The sequence below is a fragment of the Arachis stenosperma genome, chromosome 3 (assembly GCF_014773155.1).
Source record: "Arachis stenosperma cultivar V10309 chromosome 3, arast.V10309.gnm1.PFL2, whole genome shotgun sequence".
Classification (NCBI taxonomy): domain Eukaryota; kingdom Viridiplantae; phylum Streptophyta; class Magnoliopsida; order Fabales; family Fabaceae; genus Arachis; species Arachis stenosperma.
Window position 1 is genome coordinate 143,083,750 of NC_080379.1, and position 22,856 is coordinate 143,106,605.

The 22,856-nt window shown below is 34.1% G+C and overlaps 1 protein-coding gene across 1 annotated transcript; it reads left to right on the forward strand.

The window, feature by feature from the left end:
- The first annotated feature begins 17,342 nt into the window (after positions 1-17,342).
- LOC130970359 (oxysterol-binding protein-related protein 1B-like) lies at positions 17,343-21,148 on the forward strand. Its single transcript, XM_057896426.1, has 10 exons — positions 17,343-17,773; positions 17,847-18,176; positions 18,260-18,359; positions 18,571-18,896; positions 19,005-19,160; positions 19,373-19,540; positions 19,653-19,793; positions 19,983-20,219; positions 20,328-20,435; positions 20,750-21,148. Exons 1-10 carry the CDS (start codon positions 17,378-17,380, stop codon positions 20,927-20,929), a joined length of 2,142 nt encoding a protein of 713 aa, XP_057752409.1. The 5' UTR covers positions 17,343-17,377; the 3' UTR covers positions 20,930-21,148.
- Positions 21,149-22,856: the final 1,708 nt, after the last annotated feature.

Consider the following 22,856-nt stretch of genomic DNA (forward strand, 5'->3'; position numbering starts at 1 on the left):
ATAATGGCCGAACCCTACCCCTCTCTCCACCCCTATATAAACCAATCTTCACTCCTTCATTTTCACACACACTAAACACTACTTCTCCCCCCTTTGGCCGAACCACAAAGCCATCTCCCTCTCCTCCATTTCTTCTTCTTCTACTCTCTTCTTTCTTCTTTTGCTCGAGGACGAGCAAACCTTTTAAGTTTGGTGTGATAAAAGCATTACTTTTTGTTTTTCCATAACCATTTATGGCATCCAAGGCCGGAGAAACCTCTAGAAAGAGGAAAGGGAAGGCAAAAACTTTCACCTCCAAGTCATGGGAGATGGAGAGATTCATCTCAAAGGTGCATCAAGACCACTTCTATGAAGTTGTGGCCTTGAAGAAGGTGATCCCTGAGGTCCCTTTCAAACTCAAAAATAGTGAATATCCGGAGATCCGACATGAGATTAGAAGAAGAGGTTGGGAAGTTCTTACCAACCCCATTCAACAAGTCGGAATCTTAATGGTTCAAGAGTTCTATGCCAATGCATGGATCACCAAGAACCATGATCAAAGTGTGAACCCGGACCCAAAGAATTGGCTTACAATGGTTCGGGGGGAAATACTTAGATTTTAGTCCGGAAAATGTAAGGTTAGCATTCAACTTGCCCATGATGCAAGGAGATGAACATCCTTACACTAGAAGGGTCAACTTTGATCAAAGGTTGGACCAAGTCCTCACAGACATTTGTGAAGAGGGCGCCCAATGGAAGAGAGATTCAAGAGGGAAGCCGGTTCAATTGAGAAGGCATGACCTCAAGCCCGTAGCTAGAGGATGGTTGGAGTTTATCCAACGCTCAATTATTCCCACTAGCAACCAGTCCGAAGTTACTATAGACCGGGCCATCATGATTCATAGCATCATGATTGGAGAAGAAGTAGAAGTTCATGAGGTTATAGCCCAAGAACTCTATAAGGTGGCGGACAATTCCTCTACCTTGGCAAGGTTAGCCTTTTCTCATCTCATTTGTCACCTCTGTTATTCAGTTGGAGTTGACATAGAAGGAGACATTCTCATTGATGAGGACAAGCCCATCACTAAGAAAAGGATGGAGCAAACAAGAGATCCTACTCATCATGAAATCCCTGAGATACCTCAAGGGATGCACTTTCCTCCACAAAACTATTGGGAGCAAATCAACACCTCCCTAGGAGAATCGAGTTCCAACATGGGACAACTAAGGGTGGAGCACCAAGAACATTCCATCCTCCTCCATGAAATTAGAGAAGATCAAAGAATCATGAGAGAGGAGCAAGAAAGGCAAGGAAGAGACATTGAGGAGCTCAAGCACTCCATAAGACCTTCAAGAGGAAGAACAAGCCGCCATCACTAAGGTGGACCCGTTCTTTAATCTCCTTGCTCTTTATTTATCTGTTTTTCGAATTTAAGGCTTATGTTTGACCATGTTTGTGTCTTATGATCATTAGTGTCTTAGTGTCTATGCCTTAAAGTTATGAATGTCCTATGAATCCATCACCTTTCTTAAATGAAAACTGTTTTTATCACAAAAGAATAAGAAGTACAGGATTTCGAATTCATATTTAAAACTAGCTTAATTAGTTTGATGTGGTGACAATACTTTTTGTTTTCTGAATGTATGCTTGAACAGTGCATATGTCTTTTGAATTTGTTGTTCATGAATGTTAAAATTGTTGGCTCTTGAAAGAATGATGAAAAAGGAGACATGTTACTGAGGATCTGAAAAATCATAAAAAATGATTCTTGAAGCAAGAAAAAGCAGTGAATACAAAAAAAAGAAAAAAAAAGGGGAGAAAAACGAAAAAAAAAAGAGAAGAGAAAAAGAAAAAAAAGAAAAAAAAATAAAAAATAAAGTTGTGATCCAAGGCAAAAAGAGTGTGCTTAAGAACCCTGGACACCTCTAATTAGGGACTCTAGCAAAGCTGAGTCACAATCTGAAAAGGTTCACCCAATTATGTGTCTGTGGCATGTATGTATCCGGTGGTAATACTGGAGGACAGAGTGCTTTGGGCCACAGCCAAGACTCATAAAGTAGCTGTGTTCAAAGAATCATCATACTTAACTAGGAGAATCAATAACACTATCTGGATTCTGAGTTCCTAAAGAAGCCAATCATTCTGAATTTCAAAGGATAAAGTGAGATGCCAAAACTGTTCGGAGGCAAAAAGCTACTAGTCCCGCTCATCTAATTTGGAGCTAAGTTTCATTGATAATTTGGAGTCCATAGTATATTCTCTTCTTTTTATCCTATTTGATTTTCAGTTGCTTGGGGACAAGCAACAATTTAAGTTTGGTGTTGTGATGAGCGGATAATTTGTACGCTTTTTGGCATTGTTTTTAGTATGTTTCTAGTAGGATTTAGTTAGTTTTTAGTGTATTTTTATTAGTTTTTAGTTAAAATTCACTTTTCTGGACTTTACTATGAGTTTGTGTGTTTTTCTGTGATTTCAGGTATTTTCTGGCTGAAATTGAGGGACCTGAGCAAAAATCTGATTCAGAGACTAAAAAGGACTGCAGATGCTGTTGGATTCTGACCTCCCTGCACTCGAAGTGGATTTTCTGGAGCTACAGAAGCCCAATTGGTGCGCTCTCAACGGCGTTGGAAAGTAGACATCCTGGGCTTTCCAGCAATATATGATAGTCCATACTTTGTCCAAGATTTGATGGCCCAAACCGGCGTTCAAAGTCACCTTCAGAATTCCCAGCGTTAAACGCCGGAACTGGCACCAAAGTGGGAGTTAAACGCCCAAACTGGCACAAAAGCTGGCGTTTAACTCCAAGAAGAGTCTCTACACGAAAATGCTTCAATGCTCAACCCAAGCACACACCAAGTGGGCCCGGAAGTGGATTTTTATGTCTTTTACTCATCTTTGTAATTCTTAAGCTACTAGTTCCCTATAAATAGGACCTTTTACTATTGTATTTTCATCTTTTGATCATGTTTTTATGATTGAACCCTCTTTGGGAGGCTGGCCATTCGGCCATGCCTAGACCTTGTTCTTATGTATTTTCAACGGTGGAGTTTCTACACACCATAGATTAAGGTGTGGAACTCTGCTGTACCTCGAGTATTAATGCAAGTACTATTGTTCTTCTATTCAATTCAGCTTGTTCTTATTCCAAGATATCACTTGTTCTTCAACTTGATGAATGTGATGATCCGTGACACTCATCATCATTCTCACCTATGAACGTGTGACCGTCAATCACCTCCGTTCTACCTTAGATTGGGTAGATATCTCTTGGGTTCTTTAACCGGAATCTTCGTGGTATAAGCTAGAATTGATGACTGCATTCAAGAGAATCCGGAAGGTCTAAACCTTATCTGTGGTATTCTGAGTAGGATTCAATGATTGAATAACTGTGACGAGTTTCAAACTCGCGATTGTGGGGCGTTAGTGACAGACGCAAAAGAATCACTGGATTCTATTCCGACATGATCGAGAACCGACAGCTGGATAGCCGTGCCGTGACAGGGTGCGTTGAACATTTCCACTGAGAGGATGGGAGGTAGCCACTGACAACGGTGAAACCCTTGCATACAGCTTGCCATGGAAAGGAGTAAGAAGGATTGGATGAAGACAGTAGGAAAGCAGAGAGACGGAAGGGACAAAGCATCTCCATTCGCTTATCTGAAGTTCTCACCAATGAATTGCATAAGTATCTCTATCCTTATCTTTATGTTTTATTCATATATCATCCATAACCATTTGAGTCTGCCTGACTAAGATTTACAAGGTGACCATAGCTTGCTTCATACCAACAATCTCCGTGGGATCGACCCTTACTCGCGTAAGGTTTATTACTTGGACGACCTAGTGCACTTGCTGGTTAGTTGTGCGAAGTTGTGTTTATGCCATGGTATTGAGCACCAAGTCTTTGGGGCCATTACTAGGGATTATTTGAGTTGTGAAAAGTAGTGATCACAATTTCGCATACCAGCTACCGAAAAAAGAAGAGAAATATTGCAGCCATCAAGAGAAAAAAGATCAAAAAGAAAAAATGATGGAGCTCAAAAAACAAATGTTGCTCCGAATAACTTTGACTCGACATAGGCGCAAAATGATTTATCCGAGATGTAAATTCCGTTTCTTATATCGTGTTCTTATTCTTTGTTTGCTAGCTTTTCCTAAAACTCTTTTAATTCCTCTGGATTTACTGAATAATTTTTTTTTTGCTTTGACTGCCGACTGTAAATTTGGGCAACGAACCTTTACAAACTCAGACGAGCTCGACGCCATCTGTAAATGCACCGGCCAATGCCAAGTAAATTCGGTTCATTTCTAGGTTTAATTGAGATTCATTGAATTCCAAAAATAAATTTGATGTATTTTTAATCCTCTACTTTTAATCTTTGTTGATAATTTTAATCTGGTATCTTTGTTATTAGGAAAAATACCCCAAAAATCCTGGTAAAAGTTTTTAGAAGAAAGAAACTCCACCAAAAACAAAGTTTACAAACTCCAACTATATAAGTTGAAATATTTATGTTGGTCTTTTAGATTTAGGTAATAATTTTTGTTTAATTAATGACATGGAATCTGCGTTTAATTATCAGTAGTACTACACCTGATCCTCAACTCCAAATCATTGCTATTGGAGGAGAAACTCCTTCTCAATCTCTCGATATGTGAGTTTTTCAATGTGCAGCTTTTGGTTTCTCAGTACCTATTTTGGTAATTTAATATTAACTTCTTCCTTGTTTATCTTACTTAGAGCTCCTATTGCGGTGTCTCTTTCGAGTTCTCTTGTAGAAGAGATAATAAAACATTAAGAGACCTTCACCCATATCCCTTCAGAGAGTCAAACAGAAGAAGCTTCTGTTAATGAGTAAGTTGTAATTAGAATTATTTTTATTTGTTTTAATGGTATAGGATAATAATTTTGAGTCGTTATTAAACTCTTTTCTGTTTAATGCAGCAGCCCTCCGAAAGAACAACAGCAACCGTGCCAAGAAGCTTTGGTGGCAGGGCAATCGGAAGAAGAAGCACAACTTGATTTGTAAGTTTTACTACTTGTTTAAATTTGGGTAATTTCAGTTCATTACATGGTTTACTTGTGGTTCATTTGAATCCAGAAATCAATTTGATGTGTTCTTTATCTCTTCTATTTGTTATAGCTACCCTCCAGAACCCGAAAAGCAGGCCGGCAAGGAATCTTCCCCAAGGAAGACGGAGCCAGAACATCCGTTGAATGTGTAATTTTTAATTAATATCATTTTTATTAGCTTTCACATTAGATGATACTACTTTTTCATTATTACTTAAGTCTTTCATCTGTCGTCTTGTAGTGATGCTCCTCCTTGGAACTGGGAAGATGATGTTCCTTCCTTCAGCCTTGGGATAAGTCCCCAACATCTTAACCAACTCCCCCAGCCTCTCAACCGACAATGATGCAACTTGAAGTGCTGGCAGATGCGGTGATGGTTGCTGGAGTGCAGTAGCATGAACATTTTGCTCAAGAAACAAGTGCTGAGCCGAGCTTGACCACTGCTGCAGGGTACAAAACTCCAGAGAAAGAAAAAGAAATTACGCAGGAGTTGAAGAAGAAATGTTATCATTGGATGACACGAGTAAAGAAAACCAAAGATACTACCAATGAATTTGACACCATATTCATCTTGAACCATGAAGCGCATTTGGAGGGGCTTAAACATCATTTCTTGTGTCTAATGCCCGGACAAGATGTACAAAACACGGTAAATTTTTTGCCTATTACATTAACATTAATGATTTTTCTAAAAACTTTTATACCGTATATCTCATAAATTTTCTTCCTATAGGTGGTCAATGCAGTGTGTATGATTCTCAACGACAGAAAATGTCGCCGGTTTGAGGAATTTAACTGAGGAATTTGGTTCATTTGTGATTTAACTAAGGTACATTTTGCAAAATTTTATGTTGGAAAACCATGGCGTTAAATACATTGATCCAAATACCAACAAGGCCTACAGGATTGATATCAATCAATATGCGCACTACCTCCATTTTTTTTTACAAAAGAAAATTGGCATTGCATCCATTTGTAAGTGGTGATTTCTACAACTTCTTTGATAATGTTGTCATTTGCTATCATTTAGACTGAAATATTCTATCATTTTTTAAACTTCAACTGTTTGTGCCGATTTACAACAGAGGATATTGGTGGTTGTGGATTTTTTATGTCAAGAAGAAGGCATTCTATGTGCTTGACCCTGTCAACAAAAAGAAAGATGAAATACCTGATTCAAGAATTAAACTGAACAAATTTGTTGTAAGTTATTTACATCATACATATTTTGTTGTAAATTATTCAAACATGAATAGAATTCGGTTCATTATAGTTGGTTATTTACATTCACTTTATTGTTAAGTGTTCAGTTGAGTTCATTTGCATGTAGAAATATTATCCTTGCTGATTGAATGTTTATCACGTTTTATTCAAACATGAAATGGAGTTCGATTCCACTACAACAAATATGGTCTTTAGCAACGCCAAATTTTGCAACGCGTTAAAACTGTTCTCTTAGATAGTTTTAGACAACGATTTTTTATAGTATTACCGTTGAATGCAATTTTTCATTATTTTACAGCAAAAAATTAAAACCATTCTCTTTGACTATTTTAAAGAACGGTTTTATAACCATTACCATGAATTATTTTTATGCAACGGTTTTTTATTGTTGTTTAAATAATTGTACAAAAAACGCATAAAAACCATTGCCAAAATGCTACACTTTAAAACTATTCTATTAGATGGTCTTAGACAATGATTTTTACAGTGTTGCTGTTGAAGTTCAATTTTTTATTACATTATAGCAACAAAATAAAACCATTCTCTTTGACTATTTTAAACAGCGGTTTTATAATCATTACAACAATTGTTTATCAAACAACAATTTTCTAATATTATTTAAATAATTATATAAATTAAAATATACATATAAAAATAATTCTAAATAATCATACAAACTTAAACACTTTTTTCTATAAATACTAAATTTATAAAATACTTAAAAACTATTGTTATAAATATATAACAAATATTATTTTTGAAAAAAATAAAATTAAAATAAATTTATAATAAATATTATATATTTTTTATAAATATATAACAAATATTATTCTTAGAAAAAATAAAGTTAAAATAAATTTATAATAAATATTATATATTTGTATTATAAATATATAACAAATATTATTATAAAAAATAAAATTAAAATAAATTTAGAATAAATGTTATATATTTATTGGAAAATCCCCCTCTAAATTAAACCCTAACATATATAACCAAGGAACTCTCTTTAGAATAAAACAACATCAGCGCGCACGGTCTTTCTTCCTGCTCCCTCTACCATCAACCCTAACCCACACCAACTCATCAGACTCAGAGCCATCATCACACCGCAGCCTCACCATGTAGCCCTAACCCACTGTCGAAGGAAGGAGTTCCCAGTGCGCCGTTTTGCATCTCTAAATCATCGCTGTGTCTCTGGCCATTTCTCCCCTCTCCGCAGCATTGCTGATTCTCTCCTCTCTGTGGCGTCGCTACTTTTCCCCTCTCCGCAGCGTCATTGCTTCTCCCTTGTTCTGCTTCTACTTCGATGCTTCTCCCCTGTTCTGCTTCTGCTTCGCTGCCTTCGTAGTTTGTGGGTTATGCTTCACTGCTTCTGCTTCGCTGCCTTGGCCATTTGTAGGTTGTCATTTATGGAAAGTGGTCTTTTTCTCTGATTTTTTTTGTTTCTAATATTGATTTTAATGTTGATTTGGTATAATACTGTTCTGAGGTTGATTTGGTAACTGGTTATTTGAAAATGCTGTTGTAATTTTATTTTGATTTTAATATTGATTTAGTATGTAATTGGTTCTCTGGCAATGCTGTTCTGATTTTGGTTTGAAATATTAATTTGTTATAGTACTATTATAATTTTGATTTGGTAATTAGTTCTCTAAAAATGTTATTCTAATTTTTTTATTTTAATATTGATTTTATATTGATTTTGTCTAATGCTGTTCTAATTTTGATTTGAAAACTGGTTCTCTAAAAATGCTATTTTGATTTCAATATTGTTTTGGTATAGTGCTATTCTGATTTTGATTTGGTAATTAGTTCTTTGTAAATGTTGTTTTGATTTTGTTTTGTTTTTAATATTGATTTTGGTCATTGCTCTATTTTGGCCATTGATTTAAAATAGAAAATTATTACCACAATTATGAAGATTTGTATATGGTTGTTTAGTTTGGTGGCTTCTACTCATGTGCTATTATTTTCAGTCTCTTTGAACTGTTCAATGCAAATAAGTTTAATTTTGTTGTTAATTTTTGGATGTCATAAATCAGAAAAGTGTTTTAGTTCACTAAGTATATAATTGTTGAGTTTCTAATTGGCTTGTTAAGAGATAGTGAATTTGTCTATTTGTGCTGGTAGATAGGTTGAAGGTGCTTTTGTTACGTGGTAACTAGTGTCTTTGGTGGGTTTTGTTTGATTTATAGGTGCTAGTGCTAGTGTGTAGTCATAGAAGTGATAGTAACATTAGTATTAGAATTATGGTTATAAATTGCTTATATTTTTATTCTTTGTTGCTGTTGTAGTTTGTCTTTTTTAAAACCAGAAAAAGGGAATCAAATAGTGCATCTCTCTGTAGCTGTCACTATCTTAGACATTGAACTACACTACAGGTAAATCATTTAATATATTATCTTTTTGAATTCGTTTGAAGATTTAATTGTTAAGAATATTTAGTGATTGATTGATTGCTTAAGCTTCTTTGTATAGTTTGTTAGATACAAATTGTTAGTTTTATGATTGGTTGAGATGTTCTCTTATGAACAATCTGTGGTTGACTTCTAGAAATCTTTAAGAAGTAATAAGCTCTTGATTGAAAAAATCACTTATCGTTAGTTTAAAACATATGTCCGTGTCTTTTATTTTAATTGACAAAGTAATGGACAAAAGGTGGACTAGTTTACCAAGATATACTGAGGGTTACCAACATAGTGTTAATTCATTTTTGGATTTTGCCTTTTCTAAAGGTAGACCACAAGGACAAGAAATTCTTTGTCCTTGTTCTATATGTAACAATTTTAGTTGGGGGCGAAGGGATGAAGTTTATGATCAACTAATAAGTAAGGGATTTCAAAAAGGTTACACCGTGTGGGTTCATCATGGCGAAAGGATAAGTCACATGGATAGTGATTCCGATGAGGTTAAGTCCTTCAAGGATTTGTCGACGACATTGATGGGCTGCTAAACGAGACGTTTAGGCATGTTCTTGAAGGAGATAAAGATGGTGATGGGCCAAACAAAGATGCAAAAAAGTTTTATAAATTGCTTGAAGAAGGAAAACAAGAGTTGTATCATGGTTGTAAAAAATTTTCGCCATTATCATTTGTTATCCGAATGTATATGTTGAAGACTCTTAATGGTTGGAGAAACGCATCCTTTATTGTTCTACTTGAATTATTGAAAGAAGTGATTCCTCATTTGACTATTCTTGATTCTTTCATTAAAATCAAGGCCATGGTAAAAGATTTAGGACTTGGTTATAATAAAATTCATGCTTGTCTCAACGATTGTATTTTGTTTCGGGATACATATGAAGATGATGAATTTTGTCTAGTTTGTGGAGCTTCCAGTTACATAGAAAATGTTGAGGTAGATACGAAAGTTGATAAGTTGAAGAAAAAACCTGTGCATGCAAAGGTTTTGAGGCACTTTTCCTTGATTCCAAGGCTTAAAAAGCTGTTCGTGTGTTCAAAAACAGCTGAATCATTAAGGTGGCACGATGAACATCGTTCAAAAGATGAAAAGTTAAGACATCCAGCTGATGGCCAATCATGGAAAGACTTTATTTAATAGGCTTCATCCTGATTTTGCTAAAGAATCTCGTAACATAAGACTAGGATTAGCTAGCGATGGATTTAATTCATTTAGAACCATAAGCCTCTCCCATAGTACATGGCCGATAGTTTTGGTCGCATACAATCTTCCTCTATGGTGTTGCATGAAACCAGAGTATGTCATGATGTCCTTGCTCATCCCTGGACTATGTTCGCCTGGAAAAAGCATTGATGTGTATCTTCAGTCATTAGTTGAAGAATTAAAGATTTTATGAGAAGTTGGAGTGGAAACATATGATGCTTCAAAGAATAAGACTTTTCAACTATATGCAGCACTTTAATGGACCATAAGTGACTTTACAACTTATGCTATATTATCCGGTTGGAGCATAAAGGGAAAGTTAGCATGTTCTTGCTGTAATTATGACACCTCCTCTTGTTATTTAAAACATAGTCAGAAGATGTGCTACATAGATCATCGTAAAATTTTTGTTATGGATCATCCATATAGGATGGATAAAAGATCTTTCAATGGCGATGTTGAATTAAGGTCTTTACCAGCTTTATTAGATGGGAAACAAATTTTTGAAGACTTGAAATATTTTGACCATGTATTTGGAAAGAAGCAAAAAAAATGATGGTCCATGGAAGAAAAGGTCCATTTTCTTTTAGTTGCCATAATGGAAGCAAAATACATTACGCCATTGTCTTGATGTTATGCACATCGAGAAAAAACATATGTGATAACATTATTGAGACTTTATTAGACATTCTAGAAATGTCCAAAGATCATGCAAATGCTTGTTACGATCTCAAAGGCATGGGAATAAGAAAAAAACTTCAACCAAAGCAGATAGATGGTGGCAAGAAAGCAAAAATTGCTAAGGCATGTTTTAACCTTACTACTCAAGAAAAAAATATTTTTTGTGATATTTTGAAGTCAGTAAAATTACCATCTGATAGTGCTTCAAATATTTCTCAGTGTGTTCATGTTGCTGAAAAAAAGATATCAGGCTAGAAAAATCATGATGCTCATTTTATGTTGTATTATTTGTTACAAGTAGCTATAAAATGCACAATGCAGAATCAAGTAGCAAGCCCTTTAATTTATCTAGGTTCATTCTTTTGTTCTTTGTGCCAAGAAGTTGTTGAAAATGATACAATAGATCATTTAAAAGTAGATGTTAGAGAAATTTTGTGCCAACTGGAAAGAATATTTCTTCTTAGTTTCTTTGATATAATGGTACATTTGTCTATTGATCTGGTAAACGGGTTGAGGTTGGGTGGCCCAGTTTAATTTAGGTGGATGTACCCCATCCAGATATATTTGTCTAGGTTAAAGTCTTATATTCGCAATAAGAGTCGCCCTAAAGGTTCAATTGCTGAAGGATATTTGGTTGAGGAATGCTTGACATTTTACTCAAGGTATTTAAGTCCTGATGTGGATACAAGGCTGAGTAGGAGGATACAAAATTATTATCATTGCAGTGAAGCCGAAGTATGTCATGATAGCTATTTTGCATGCTTGGGACGACCAATTGGTAGGAAGAGGAAAGGGCAGCCTTTTTCTCTAGATACCAACTCAAAAAACCAAGCTCATCGCTACATCTTATTCAATTGTGATAAAGTTAAAGACTACATTAGGTATTTTTCTTATATATTTTCTAACTACCAATTCTCTATTAGGAAATATAACTAACACACTTTTTAGTTATTTTAGAGAGTATGAGGAACATGTCTACAGTTAAACTAAAGGTAGAAAATGGAAGAAGGCAAAAACTCTAAGCCACGATTTTAATGAATGGTTCAAAGAGCGTGCCTCTCATAAAATGTTCTGAAGCAACTCAAAGATTTGTCTAGAGGCCCAAACACAATTGCAAAATGATTTTCTAGTTATGTAATCAATAACAACAAATTTTAAACTCAAGAACATGATGCTAGCCACACAACTCAAAACAGTGGTGTGACTTTGGTGTGCGAAACACCAAGCTTTGCTAGTGCCAAGGACAACAACCCAATGATAAAAGTCGTAACATATTTTGGTGCAATAAATGACATAATTGAGTTGGATTCGATGCAATAATGTATAGTTTATAAGTATGTCAAGGTTATATTACGATGATGTTTCAAGTTGAATGTTAAATACCGATCAAATTAATTCTTAGTTGGATCACTCAATCATTTAGTATATATGGTTATAAAGAATATATTTTAGTTAATTTTGTTTAAACTCTTTACAAACTGAAGAGTATACATGAAGTAGGTTTTAGCTCTTGTTTATACTTCATTGAAAGGTAAATTTTGTCTCTTTAAATATGTTGTGGTATTTTAGTTCTTTTGAATATATTATTGTTGTAATTTTAATTAGTCTCTTTGTATAGAGACAACAGTGAAGAAAATACGAGGACCTACATAGTGCTTGAAGATTCATGCAAGACAGTTGGAAGGATAGAGGTGAAATTACTCTAGATATTGAAGGAGAGGCAATTGGTCCTACTGATGAAGCTGTAAACAACTTGAGCAAATTTTTTGGCACAGTGGCAAGGAATTCAGATTTTATCTATTAATTTACACAAACTAGAAGGGGATTAAAGATAAAGAGGCTATTTGGGAATATGTTCAAGTGAGAATATTAGTCTTGTTTCTTTTAGAAACTTAAGGAAACGTACACATATATTTATTCTTACTAGCAAATAATATTTGTATTTTATAGGCTAAATTCATTATTCTAAATCAAGGAAAAATGATGGTCGTTGCTCGTATCAATGACAATTGGAGACGGTATAAGACCACAATCAAGCAAACTCATTTTCTGTCACACAAATGTATGAATGAGATGCTAAAAAATCGTTCTAAAAGCATACCTGAGAGCCATTTTCAAAAGTTAATTGCTTATTGAAGAACTTAGAAAGTTAAGGTAAGACTTGTGAAACTTAGTGTAATTGTTTATGCAATTATATTATATACATTGAGTGAAATATAATGACTTTTTGATAATACTTGTCTCTTGCTATGTAAAAAATGTCTGCGCATAATAAGAAAAATAGGACACAACAAAAATTTAGGCATCAAAAGGGACCAATAAATTTTGCAAGAATATGTGCAAAGTTAGTACAATTTTTAATCGTTGTGCATTTGTATGTGTACGTGTGGTGTGTGTCTTTGAGTATCAAGTATGTGTTGATTTTAGAAAATAAACTTATTTTAACTCTATATGAATGCTATTTGAACTGGGCTTACAGGCTGTTTCTAAGGAAAATAATGAACCACCTACTCAAGCAGAAATATTTGTTGAGACTCGCCAAAGTACAAAGGAAAAATCATTGGATGAAGACACTTTGGATGTTATTGTAAGTATTGGGTGTTAATTTGGTTAAAATAGGTTTTGTATTTCTTGTGTCTTAGCAATTTTTTCATCACTTGTTGTTATTTTTATGCTTACAATTGAGTTAAAGAATCTTGATATTATTCTTAATTTCTATTATTTGCTTTGATGTTGTCAAATAATATATGTTTTTAGTCTAATTGTGTAGTTACTCTTTTTTTATTATTATTATTATTATTATTATTATTATTATTATTATTATTATTATTATTATTATTATTATTATTATTATAGGCACATCTGCAAGTTGAGAATAAAAAGTCTAAAAAATAAGCAATTAGAGCTTTCCAATTTATATTTGGGAAAGAGAAGACAGGGAGAGTGCGATGTCACGGAAGAGTCACCACATCAACTTTGTTGAAGAAAAATGAAGAAATTGCCACCTTTAAGTAGCAGCATGCAGCTGAGAAAGCAACATTAGAGGGTAAGATTGATGTGATGCAAAATGAAGTAGATGAATTAAAATCGCTTATTAAGATGATGCTGCAACAAAAAAGCTAAGGAGTGAACCTTGAGATGTTAGCTGCTCAACTAGGAATCACTTTAGGTAATCCGAACAATGATGCGAATGAGAAAGTATTATTTATGGTTAAAGTTTCTATAAGTTATCATATCTTAAATAATGGTTGATTATGTTGATGTTAATTCAATTGTTTTGTGTATCCAAATAGAAGAATATTATTATATATCTTTGTCCTCTCTCTCTCTCAAACATTTTTAGTAAACATTATTAGTATTAGAGATGTGTAGTTTTATATTTGATTTTTTTTTCTTTACAGGAAAACTATGTTGAAGGAAAAATCGAACTTAATTAAGGTCAAATTTTTAAGAGCAAATGTTACACAGTAAAAGTCATGAACTTGTGGACATAGTGATAAACCTATTTGCTACTTAGCTATTTCAACTCTTTTTTGTTATTATATTTTTTGCAAAATTAGATGATATAGTTCGAGATTGTCATGACTTAGGCTATAGTATTATGGTATTTTGAAAAATGATGATGATATAAGTACAAGTAGTTATGACCTAGATTAGTATTATGTTATCTTGCAATGATGATATAATGTGATTGTGGATCTTACAATAATTTTTATAAGTCAAATTTGATGGGAAATATTCAATTATTTTTCTTTAGTAATTTGATTCAAATAGTTTAAATTATTTATTAACACTAAATAAAAAAATTGGAACTAATTTCATTCATAAGAAAACTATTGCAAATAAAGAATTATATATTACAAAAAAACGTCAAAAGTCACATAAGGCAATGGTGTTAAAACCGTTGTCAAAGACGATTACAAAATGGCAATGGTATTAAAACCATTGCCAAAAGACGACACCAACGGTAATGCTTTAAAATCGTTGTATTAGACGACTACAAAATGGCAATGATATTAAAATTGTTGCCAAAAAACGACACCAACAGCAAGTATATAGCAAGTATATAATCATAAATACAAATGAAATGAAGTTAGGGTGAAATCGCTTGATCTCTATCTTCTGGTTGTGAGTTAGGTGGTTAGGTTAGCACAATCTTTGAAGGAGTGACAGCATCTTTAGAAACATCATTAGTAACAGCATCTTTAACATTATCAATAAGAGTCTTAGAAAGAGTCATTTGAATTCTGCACAATGACCTCATCCTCATCATAGAAATTATCGAGGCATAACTTGGATTTTTCCTCACCTTTCTTATTTTTACACTTCCTAATCCTTGTCATAGCCACCTCACAATCAGAATCATAGTCACTCGAGTTCTCAAAAGCCTCGGGTCCAAGCCTATAAAGCTCATTTTTTGCACTCTCATAAGAATCACTGCTCTCACTACTCGAGTATGTCACTGTAACCACCTCACCAGTAACATTCTTCCTTTTCGGAACAAATCTAGAAGTTGATCTTGTCACTCTTTTAAGTAGTGATATAGTGTTTTTTTTTGTGGCACTTATTTTTGGAGTGGACTTAAATTTCTTAATTATAGTTGGAGTGAAATTTTTAATAGTGATAGTGGTTGGTGTATAGTTCTTAATAAGATTGGGTTTTGCTTTAGAAGCTGGATTGGTAGGGTGTTTATCATGGGGTTTAAATGTGGTTTGAATTGGTGGTGAAGAGGTGATCTGGGCTAGAGTTTAAGAGAGGGCTGGGTTGGAGGTGATTGTATGGGTTGGACTGGAACCTGGAGGTGTAATTGTGGGCTGGACTGGATTCACAGAGGTAGGCTGGACAGAAAAAGTGAAGGTGGGATCCATAGGGGATTGGATGTGAATTGGTCAGCATATGTGGGTGTTTTAGGGAAGAGATGTGTTTGGATATATGAGGTGTTTAAGTTGGAGTCAATTTCAGATTCTTCTATAATGGGAGTCATCTCAATCAATTCTGGAACCTCTTCAGCCTCAGGTTCAGATACTCCATTCTCAAGATAGATATGCACAACTCCATACTTATTCGTGACATAAAAGCACATCTCAAAGACTCAAATAGTTCATTGTCACTTGAGAGTGCTCTCAATCCACTCTTTAATGACCTCCTAGGAGCTAGTCACCAGTACTCTTTCAACTTGTCGTGTCCTAGCACCTTGTAGTAATTCCTTATTGAGAAGATATCCATCGTGTCCTCATTCAGCCCAACTAAGTTATCAATGTGGTATCTGATATAAATCACATTTTCATCTTGATTGGTTTCAAATTGTCTTCCATGACAAAAAAATAATTGTTATTCCTCATCCATCTGTAATGCAAAATCAATGACAGTGACATCAGTTATATTTTTAAATCATATGTCAATAATATTAATACTCTACAATCCAATAATACACAATTGAACTAAACCAAATACTTCGAATTAGATTTATATTTTGTTTAAGATAGAGTAATAAAATTAAAGAGCTTGTAGTTATAATAAGAAACAATTTAAAATAACTGCTTTTACTTATATAGCAATGATAACAATCACTGCTTTTCTTTTTCTAATTTGTACTATATATATCTTCACTTGTATGAGCTAAAAACAAAGAACAAATAATACCTATACAAAATAAATACAATCTTCTTTAAGTTTGTTATCCATTTTTTTTTTCTTGTCTATAGAAATATAAAACAAAATATTTAAACAATGATTACCATTTTTAAGTTCAGCAAAAAAAATCCTAACATATTTAAAATCCACAAATTAACAAAACCCTAACCTAGACTATAACATAAACCAACACATAATGTAAATCTCAAACCAACAGATAAACATAGAATAGAGTTTAAAAAAATCATAAAATTTTTTTGTTCCTAACCTGTTCTTCGGCTTTTGTTGTTGTGCGCGTGTAGATACTAGTTCTTTAACAACCTCTTCGAACAGTTTGAAAAAAGATAAATACTCGTCGCGACTGATTTTTCTTTGTAAAAGTTACGCATGCGAGTGGAAGAAGAAAAAGGGTTAAATATAGTTTGTTTTGATTATCATAGTGTAGACCAAATGTATTTAACCTTTCAAACTCTAAAACGACATAATTTTTAGTGAAAATTGAGCGTACTTTTAAAAAGGTGCCATTTTGATAATTTTGATGTAATAACTTAATGTGTCATATCAGCATTCTATTAACAAAGATCACTATAAAAATAAATATGAGTCACAATTTAATATTTGAGAATTTCAATTAAATAACTTAGAATTTCAGAATTAAAATTGAGGCTGAAGTAAAATTTTAAGGGCGAAAATAAACTTTAACTCTCATTTAGACACCGAAAAATACACTCAGGTCTAATAATCATTAAAGTCACATCATTTGTTTTTTGTCAGGAAGTCAACAGCAATAGCTGGCGCAACAAGTCAAGAATACGCAAAGCGGGGATTGGGGCTTTGGTCATGGGGGCTTTGGTCTTGAAACGTTTTGGGGCATATAGCAGCAATCATAAGGAGTCCAATTATTAATATTGGTCCTAAGCCCATCTGTTATTGGTCAATACGAGCATGACTCAAAGGAGAAACAAAAAAGAGTTGATGGCAGGGCGCCAAGAACGCTGTCCCTATGAAATAGATGCGGAGGAAGTAGCTGCTAGTTATGTTCCTCTTCCTCTCCCATTGGCGCGTCCAACTGCATTTTGCTGCTATGCATCGCTTTCGTTTCTTTTCTTCTGCTCCTTTAACGGTCGACGCTTCATCAATCCACAATCAGCGGACACATGGAAACCTCAACGGCGTCGTTCCGATCCCTTGGCAGCTTCAGCAGCGACCGCATCGATTCGGCGCGGTTCTCCCGCAGCAACACGATAGCCGCCGATGAATACCGTTTGGGCGAGATCATTGAAAATAATAATAATTATGATAATGGAATAACAATATCTGGAATGCTGTACAAATGGGTGAACTACGCTCGAGGGTGGAGGCCACGGTGGTTCATTCTCGAGGATGGTGTCTTGTCTTATTACAAGATGGAGACACATAACCTGCTTCTCACCCCCTCCGCCGCCAAGATCGTCGGCCAAGAGTCTCTCCGTCGCTTCCCCGCCGATATCCGTTGCACTTCCCGCCAATCCCAACCCCAACCGGAACAACCCCTTGGCCAGTTCCATCTCAGGGTACGCTATTATCAGCATTTCTCTTGCAAGAATATACTATATCGTTACATGAAAATTGTTCATAATGATGCAGGTGTGTACGGCACGAGAGAACAAATCAGATGGGAAGAGGTTTTGTGTGTACACGGGGACAAAGAAAAAGATCCATTTGAAGGCAGAAAACAAGGAGGACCGTGCAACCTGGCTCGAGGCCCTGCAGGTCGTCAAGAACAGCACCATTCATAATAGTAATACTTTTTTTTCTCCTCGTTCTTCTTCGTCAGTGGTGGTTACCACCCACAGGTTGAGGCAGCGCCTCTTGGAGGAGGGTCTTACTGAGGCTGCTATCCAGGACAGTGAGGACATTATGAGAACTGAGCTATCACATGTTCTCAATAACAATCACTTGCATGTATTGGACACGGTACATGTCATTATTTCTGATTATGTTAACCATCAATTAGTGTGTACTATTGTATTCACTTCAACCACCTGTGTCTTTTCTAGACAGAAGATATTGACTTGGAAAACCCACACATTAAAAGCAAAAGTCAGAACTCAAGGGATGATGCCAATTCCTATCGAACCACATATGACAATAACAGTGGTGCGTATATATCTTGAATTAGCTGTACAATATACTTATGACTGTAAAGTGTTGGTAATGATAATGCTTTTAGTTGAGAATAGTGACATTCTTTCTGATTTAGTATATGGCCAGGTCCTTGTTATTCTAAATTGATCAAGCTATCATGTTGATCTCTCTAGGATCCATACAGCAGGTTTTAAATTTTTTTAACTGTTTTGATATATTACAGAAGGAAGTGTTAGTGACCGTGATGCATTCTTTGATACGTTTGATATTCTTTCAACATGTTCTGAGAGTAGCACTGGATTTCGGCCTTATAGATTCAGCCTTGATTTGGAACATGAGGATGTTAGTCGACGAAAGAAGTTACCTGATCCTGTTGAAAAAGATAAAGGAGTCAGTTTGTGGTCAATAATAAAGGATAATATCGGGAAGGACCTTACAAGAATCTGTCTGCCGGTTTATTTCAATGAACCCCTCTCTTCATTGCAGAAATGTCTTGAAGATTTGGAGTATTCTTACCTTCTAGACCAAGCATATGCTTGGGGCAAAATGGTTATTTCCTTCTTGCAAGATATGCCATAGACATAGTTAATACAAAATTCTCTTGGGGGCAATTGTTGTCTATAACTGATTCTTATTACCATTCTACATGGTATACAGGGTAACAATGTCATGAGGATGATATGTGTGGCTGCATTTGCGGTTTCAGGGTATGCTTGCACTGATGGCAGGACTTGCAAACCATTCAATCCACTCTTGGGTGAGACATATGAGGCATTGTACCCAGAAAAAGGCATTCGCTTTATATCTGAGAAGGTATCCTATACTCACTTTGGCATTAACAATTAGTACTGCATTGTAGTTATACGTACTGGATATGTGTATATACTCTATATCTTATTGTTAAAAGTTCATTTGCAAGGATATATCATTGTCTCAACATCATGCTAAAGGCATTTTTTTCCCCCTAGTTTTGAAAATAACTGGTGGCTGGAAATAAAATACTTACGGTGCTCATGTTGAGATAGGTCAGTCATCACCCAATGATATTAGCATGCCATTGTGAGGGAAGAGGATGGACAATTTGGGGTGACAGCAATTTAAAAAGTAAATTTTGGGGTCGTTCAATTCATCTTGATCCTGTTGGTGTAATAACTTTGCAGTTTGATGATGGTGACGTCTTTCAGTGGAGCAAGGTATATGTGGATTTGATTGATGTGCATTTGTTACTGTTAGTTTAACAATGTCTCTTCCAAAAGATTGCCAGTTTTCTGTTTAAGATATTTACTTCAACATTTCTACCATCAGGTAACAACAGCAATTTACAACCTCATATTAGGAAAACTCTATTGTGACCATTATGGTACAATGAGGATAAAGGGGAACCGCGATTATTCTTGTATGCTTAAATTCAAGGAGCAATCAATCATTGAGAGAAACCCGCACCAGGTGCTTCTTCTATATATTTATGTGGTAGCAACAGTAATGCTTTTGGTTTTACCCCTAGCAACCATATGGAAGGGTTGATGTATGCAGATTTTATTTCTCACAAAATGATGAGTTGAATAACTTTTGTTCTAGTTCATAGTCCGTAGACATGTAATATTTCTCATGCTTTGTAATTAAGTTTTGCTGCAGGTACGAGGAGTAGTGGAAGATAAGGAAGGCAAAAAAGTGGCAACTGTGTATGGAAAATGGAATGAAAGCTTGCAGTATGAAATTTTAGAGAATTCTAGAAAAGGAGAAGTAGAAGGGTCTAATGAGTCATCAAAATCACATCTAATATGGAAGAAGAGTGAGCCTTCCGAGTACCAAACAAGATATAACCTTACCAAGTTTGCTATTACACTAAATGAAATCACACCTGAACTAAAGGTAAACAATGTGATTCTATGTAATATTCTCTTTCGTTGAAAAAATCCTAGAACAAATCCTCATTGATGATTAGTGCTTAATTACATTCGAGTTGACAAACAGGAGAAGTTGCCACCAACCGATTCAAGATTAAGACCTGACCAAAGGTGTTTGGAGAACGGAGAGTATGAAAAGGCCAATGCTGAGAAGTTGCGTTTGGAACAAAGACAACGGCAGGTATCATTGGTGCAACTTAATCAAATCAAATATTTGAAACTCATTGGATCACACTGTTGAGAATCATGGTGGTTTGTGAATAAAATATAGCTGAGAGAAAAATCAAGAATTAAAAAATTTGCTAAATAGTGGAAACGGCTGATTACAATTGAATTATGCTTTTATATAGGATGGTAAATATGGTGATTAGTTTCGGAAATATCTAGCAAACATTCTAATATAATATCTATATATCTTTAATATATGTAGTGAATGAGATGAATTTGGTGGTTTTTGATAGTTGAGTAACAAAAGCGTCACTACTGTATTGGCAGGCAAGGAAGGTGCAAGAAAAGGGTTGGAAGCCAAGGTGGTTTGCTATGGACAAAAATAGCCATACATACTGTTATGTTGGTGGATACTGGGAAGCTAGAGAAAAGGGCAACTGGGAAGCATGCCATGACATTTTTGGCCAACTACCTACTAATGATACTGATACTGATATTGATAAGTGATAATCATGACCCGAAACACTAATTCCCAAGTCAATTTTCCTGTGATCCTTCCCTACTCTACCTTCCTTAATCCTAGGCATATTTATAATCATTGCTTTAGTAATTTAAAGAGGCATGATTGATTAATGCCTAGCTATGAATATAGGTAATTTTGAGTGCACATATATATAGTGGCTAATCAATTCCAACTGCAACTTTTTTCGCAGTCAAAAGCTCAAATCAAAGTTGGGTTTTGGATTGAGTTTAACTTGGAGAAACACAGTATTTAACCAAGATAAAGCTAGATATACCTTGTAGGAAATTAAAGGAGAATCTAACGTATATATGCACTTTTTTTTATCTTTCTTTTCTTAATGTTTATTCTAATGAGCCATGGAAGTGATCTGTTTCTGAAGTTTTGTTGGGCGAAACGTAATATATGGGGTGGTCTTTCATTATTAAAGTTTTACCTTTCGGTGCAAGATTGGAAGTGGTTGATGATTGATAAATGTAAAATTTATTTAATGATTGTATTTATTATAATCCTTACTCTTGTCATTTTAACATAGATGCGCCTTTTCAGTTTCTTCAATAGAATAAAACTCCACTCAATCTTTTTATCTATACCTGGGTTCAGAACATTTTTCTATTCATTCATATATTTATGTTGCCTTATGCTTATTGAAGCCGATTAACACGTCCTCGGAATGGACACCACTCATATAAAAATGACAAAAATATTTTTTTAAAAAAGTTATTTATTTAGTCACAATTAAAAAACATACTCTAAAAACATAAATTAACAAATAAAATATAAAGTATGAATAAAATTAAATATGTAAGAGAAAAAAATAATTATATTAATAATTATAACTAATATTAATTCAAATTTTTTAAATTAATATAAAATAATTTTTTAAAATCTCAATTTTAGGATAAATTTTATTCAAAGAACTTAAAAATAAATAAGAATTATTAAACTAAAAATAGAACAATTATTAATAAAAATTGGTAGATTAAAATATAGATCTTTAAAAATAAAAAATATTAAAAGAATTATAAATAAAAACCCAATTCATAAAAAAAATTAAAATTCGTAAAATGAAAAAAAGTATTAAAATGATAATGAAATGAAAGAAGAAAAATAATATTATAAAATTTATAAAATTAATAAAAATAAAATAATTTTCTGATATATTTTTGGTTAAAAATTTAAATTTTAAATAAATTAAAAATTAGTATTAAAATTAAATTAACAATTTTAAGAATATAACAATATTTTTAATATATATTATGGGTCAAAAATTTAATATAATAATTTATTCAATAAATAAGAGTAAATGTTTTTTATTTAAAAACTTTTTAAATATTTTTGTCAGAGTCTCTACCCTCACATATATAACGATAAAGTTAGTTTGGACTTTGGAGTTAAAGGCGTACGTATACAGAATTTTTTATTTTTAATATTGGAGTGGTAGTGGTGTTTTTTTAAAATGTGGATTGTTGGGGTGTTATACTTAAATGTGGGATCGTTTAATTAGAGAAGCAGAAATCGGACCGTTCGATTTGTAGAGGTGCAGAAATCGGACCGTCCGATTTGCGGGAGATGCAGAAATCGGACCGTCCGATTTGTAGAGGTACAGAAATCGGAACGTCCGATTTGTGGGAGGTGCAAAAATCGGACCGTCCGATTTGTGGTAAAAAAAAAATTTTAAGGTACAGAAATCGGACCCTCCGATTTCTGTACTTTCACAGTTTTAAAAAACACCAAAAATTACAATGTTAAAGTATATCACCACTTCTACTTCCATAACAAAAAAAATTAGTCACGTATACAGTCAGTCAAAAAAAATGCGTAGGTATATTTATCCAAAAAATTAAACATCGAAATCTAAAAGAAAATGGAATCCAAATGTAATAATAATCGATACGTCACCATTTAATAGTT

Bases quoted from the DNA above. Each gene is read 5' to 3' on its own strand.
- LOC130970359 (XM_057896426.1), top strand. From the start codon at position 17,378: ATGGAAACCTCAACGGCGTCGTTCCGATCCCTTGGCAGCTTCAGCAGC. The intron at 18,360-18,570 runs GTGCGTATATAT...GATATATTACAG, and splicing joins CACATATGACAATAACAGTG to AAGGAAGTGTTAGTGACCGT. The intron at 18,897-19,004 runs GTTATTTCCTTC...CATGGTATACAG, and splicing joins CATATGCTTGGGGCAAAATG to GGTAACAATGTCATGAGGAT.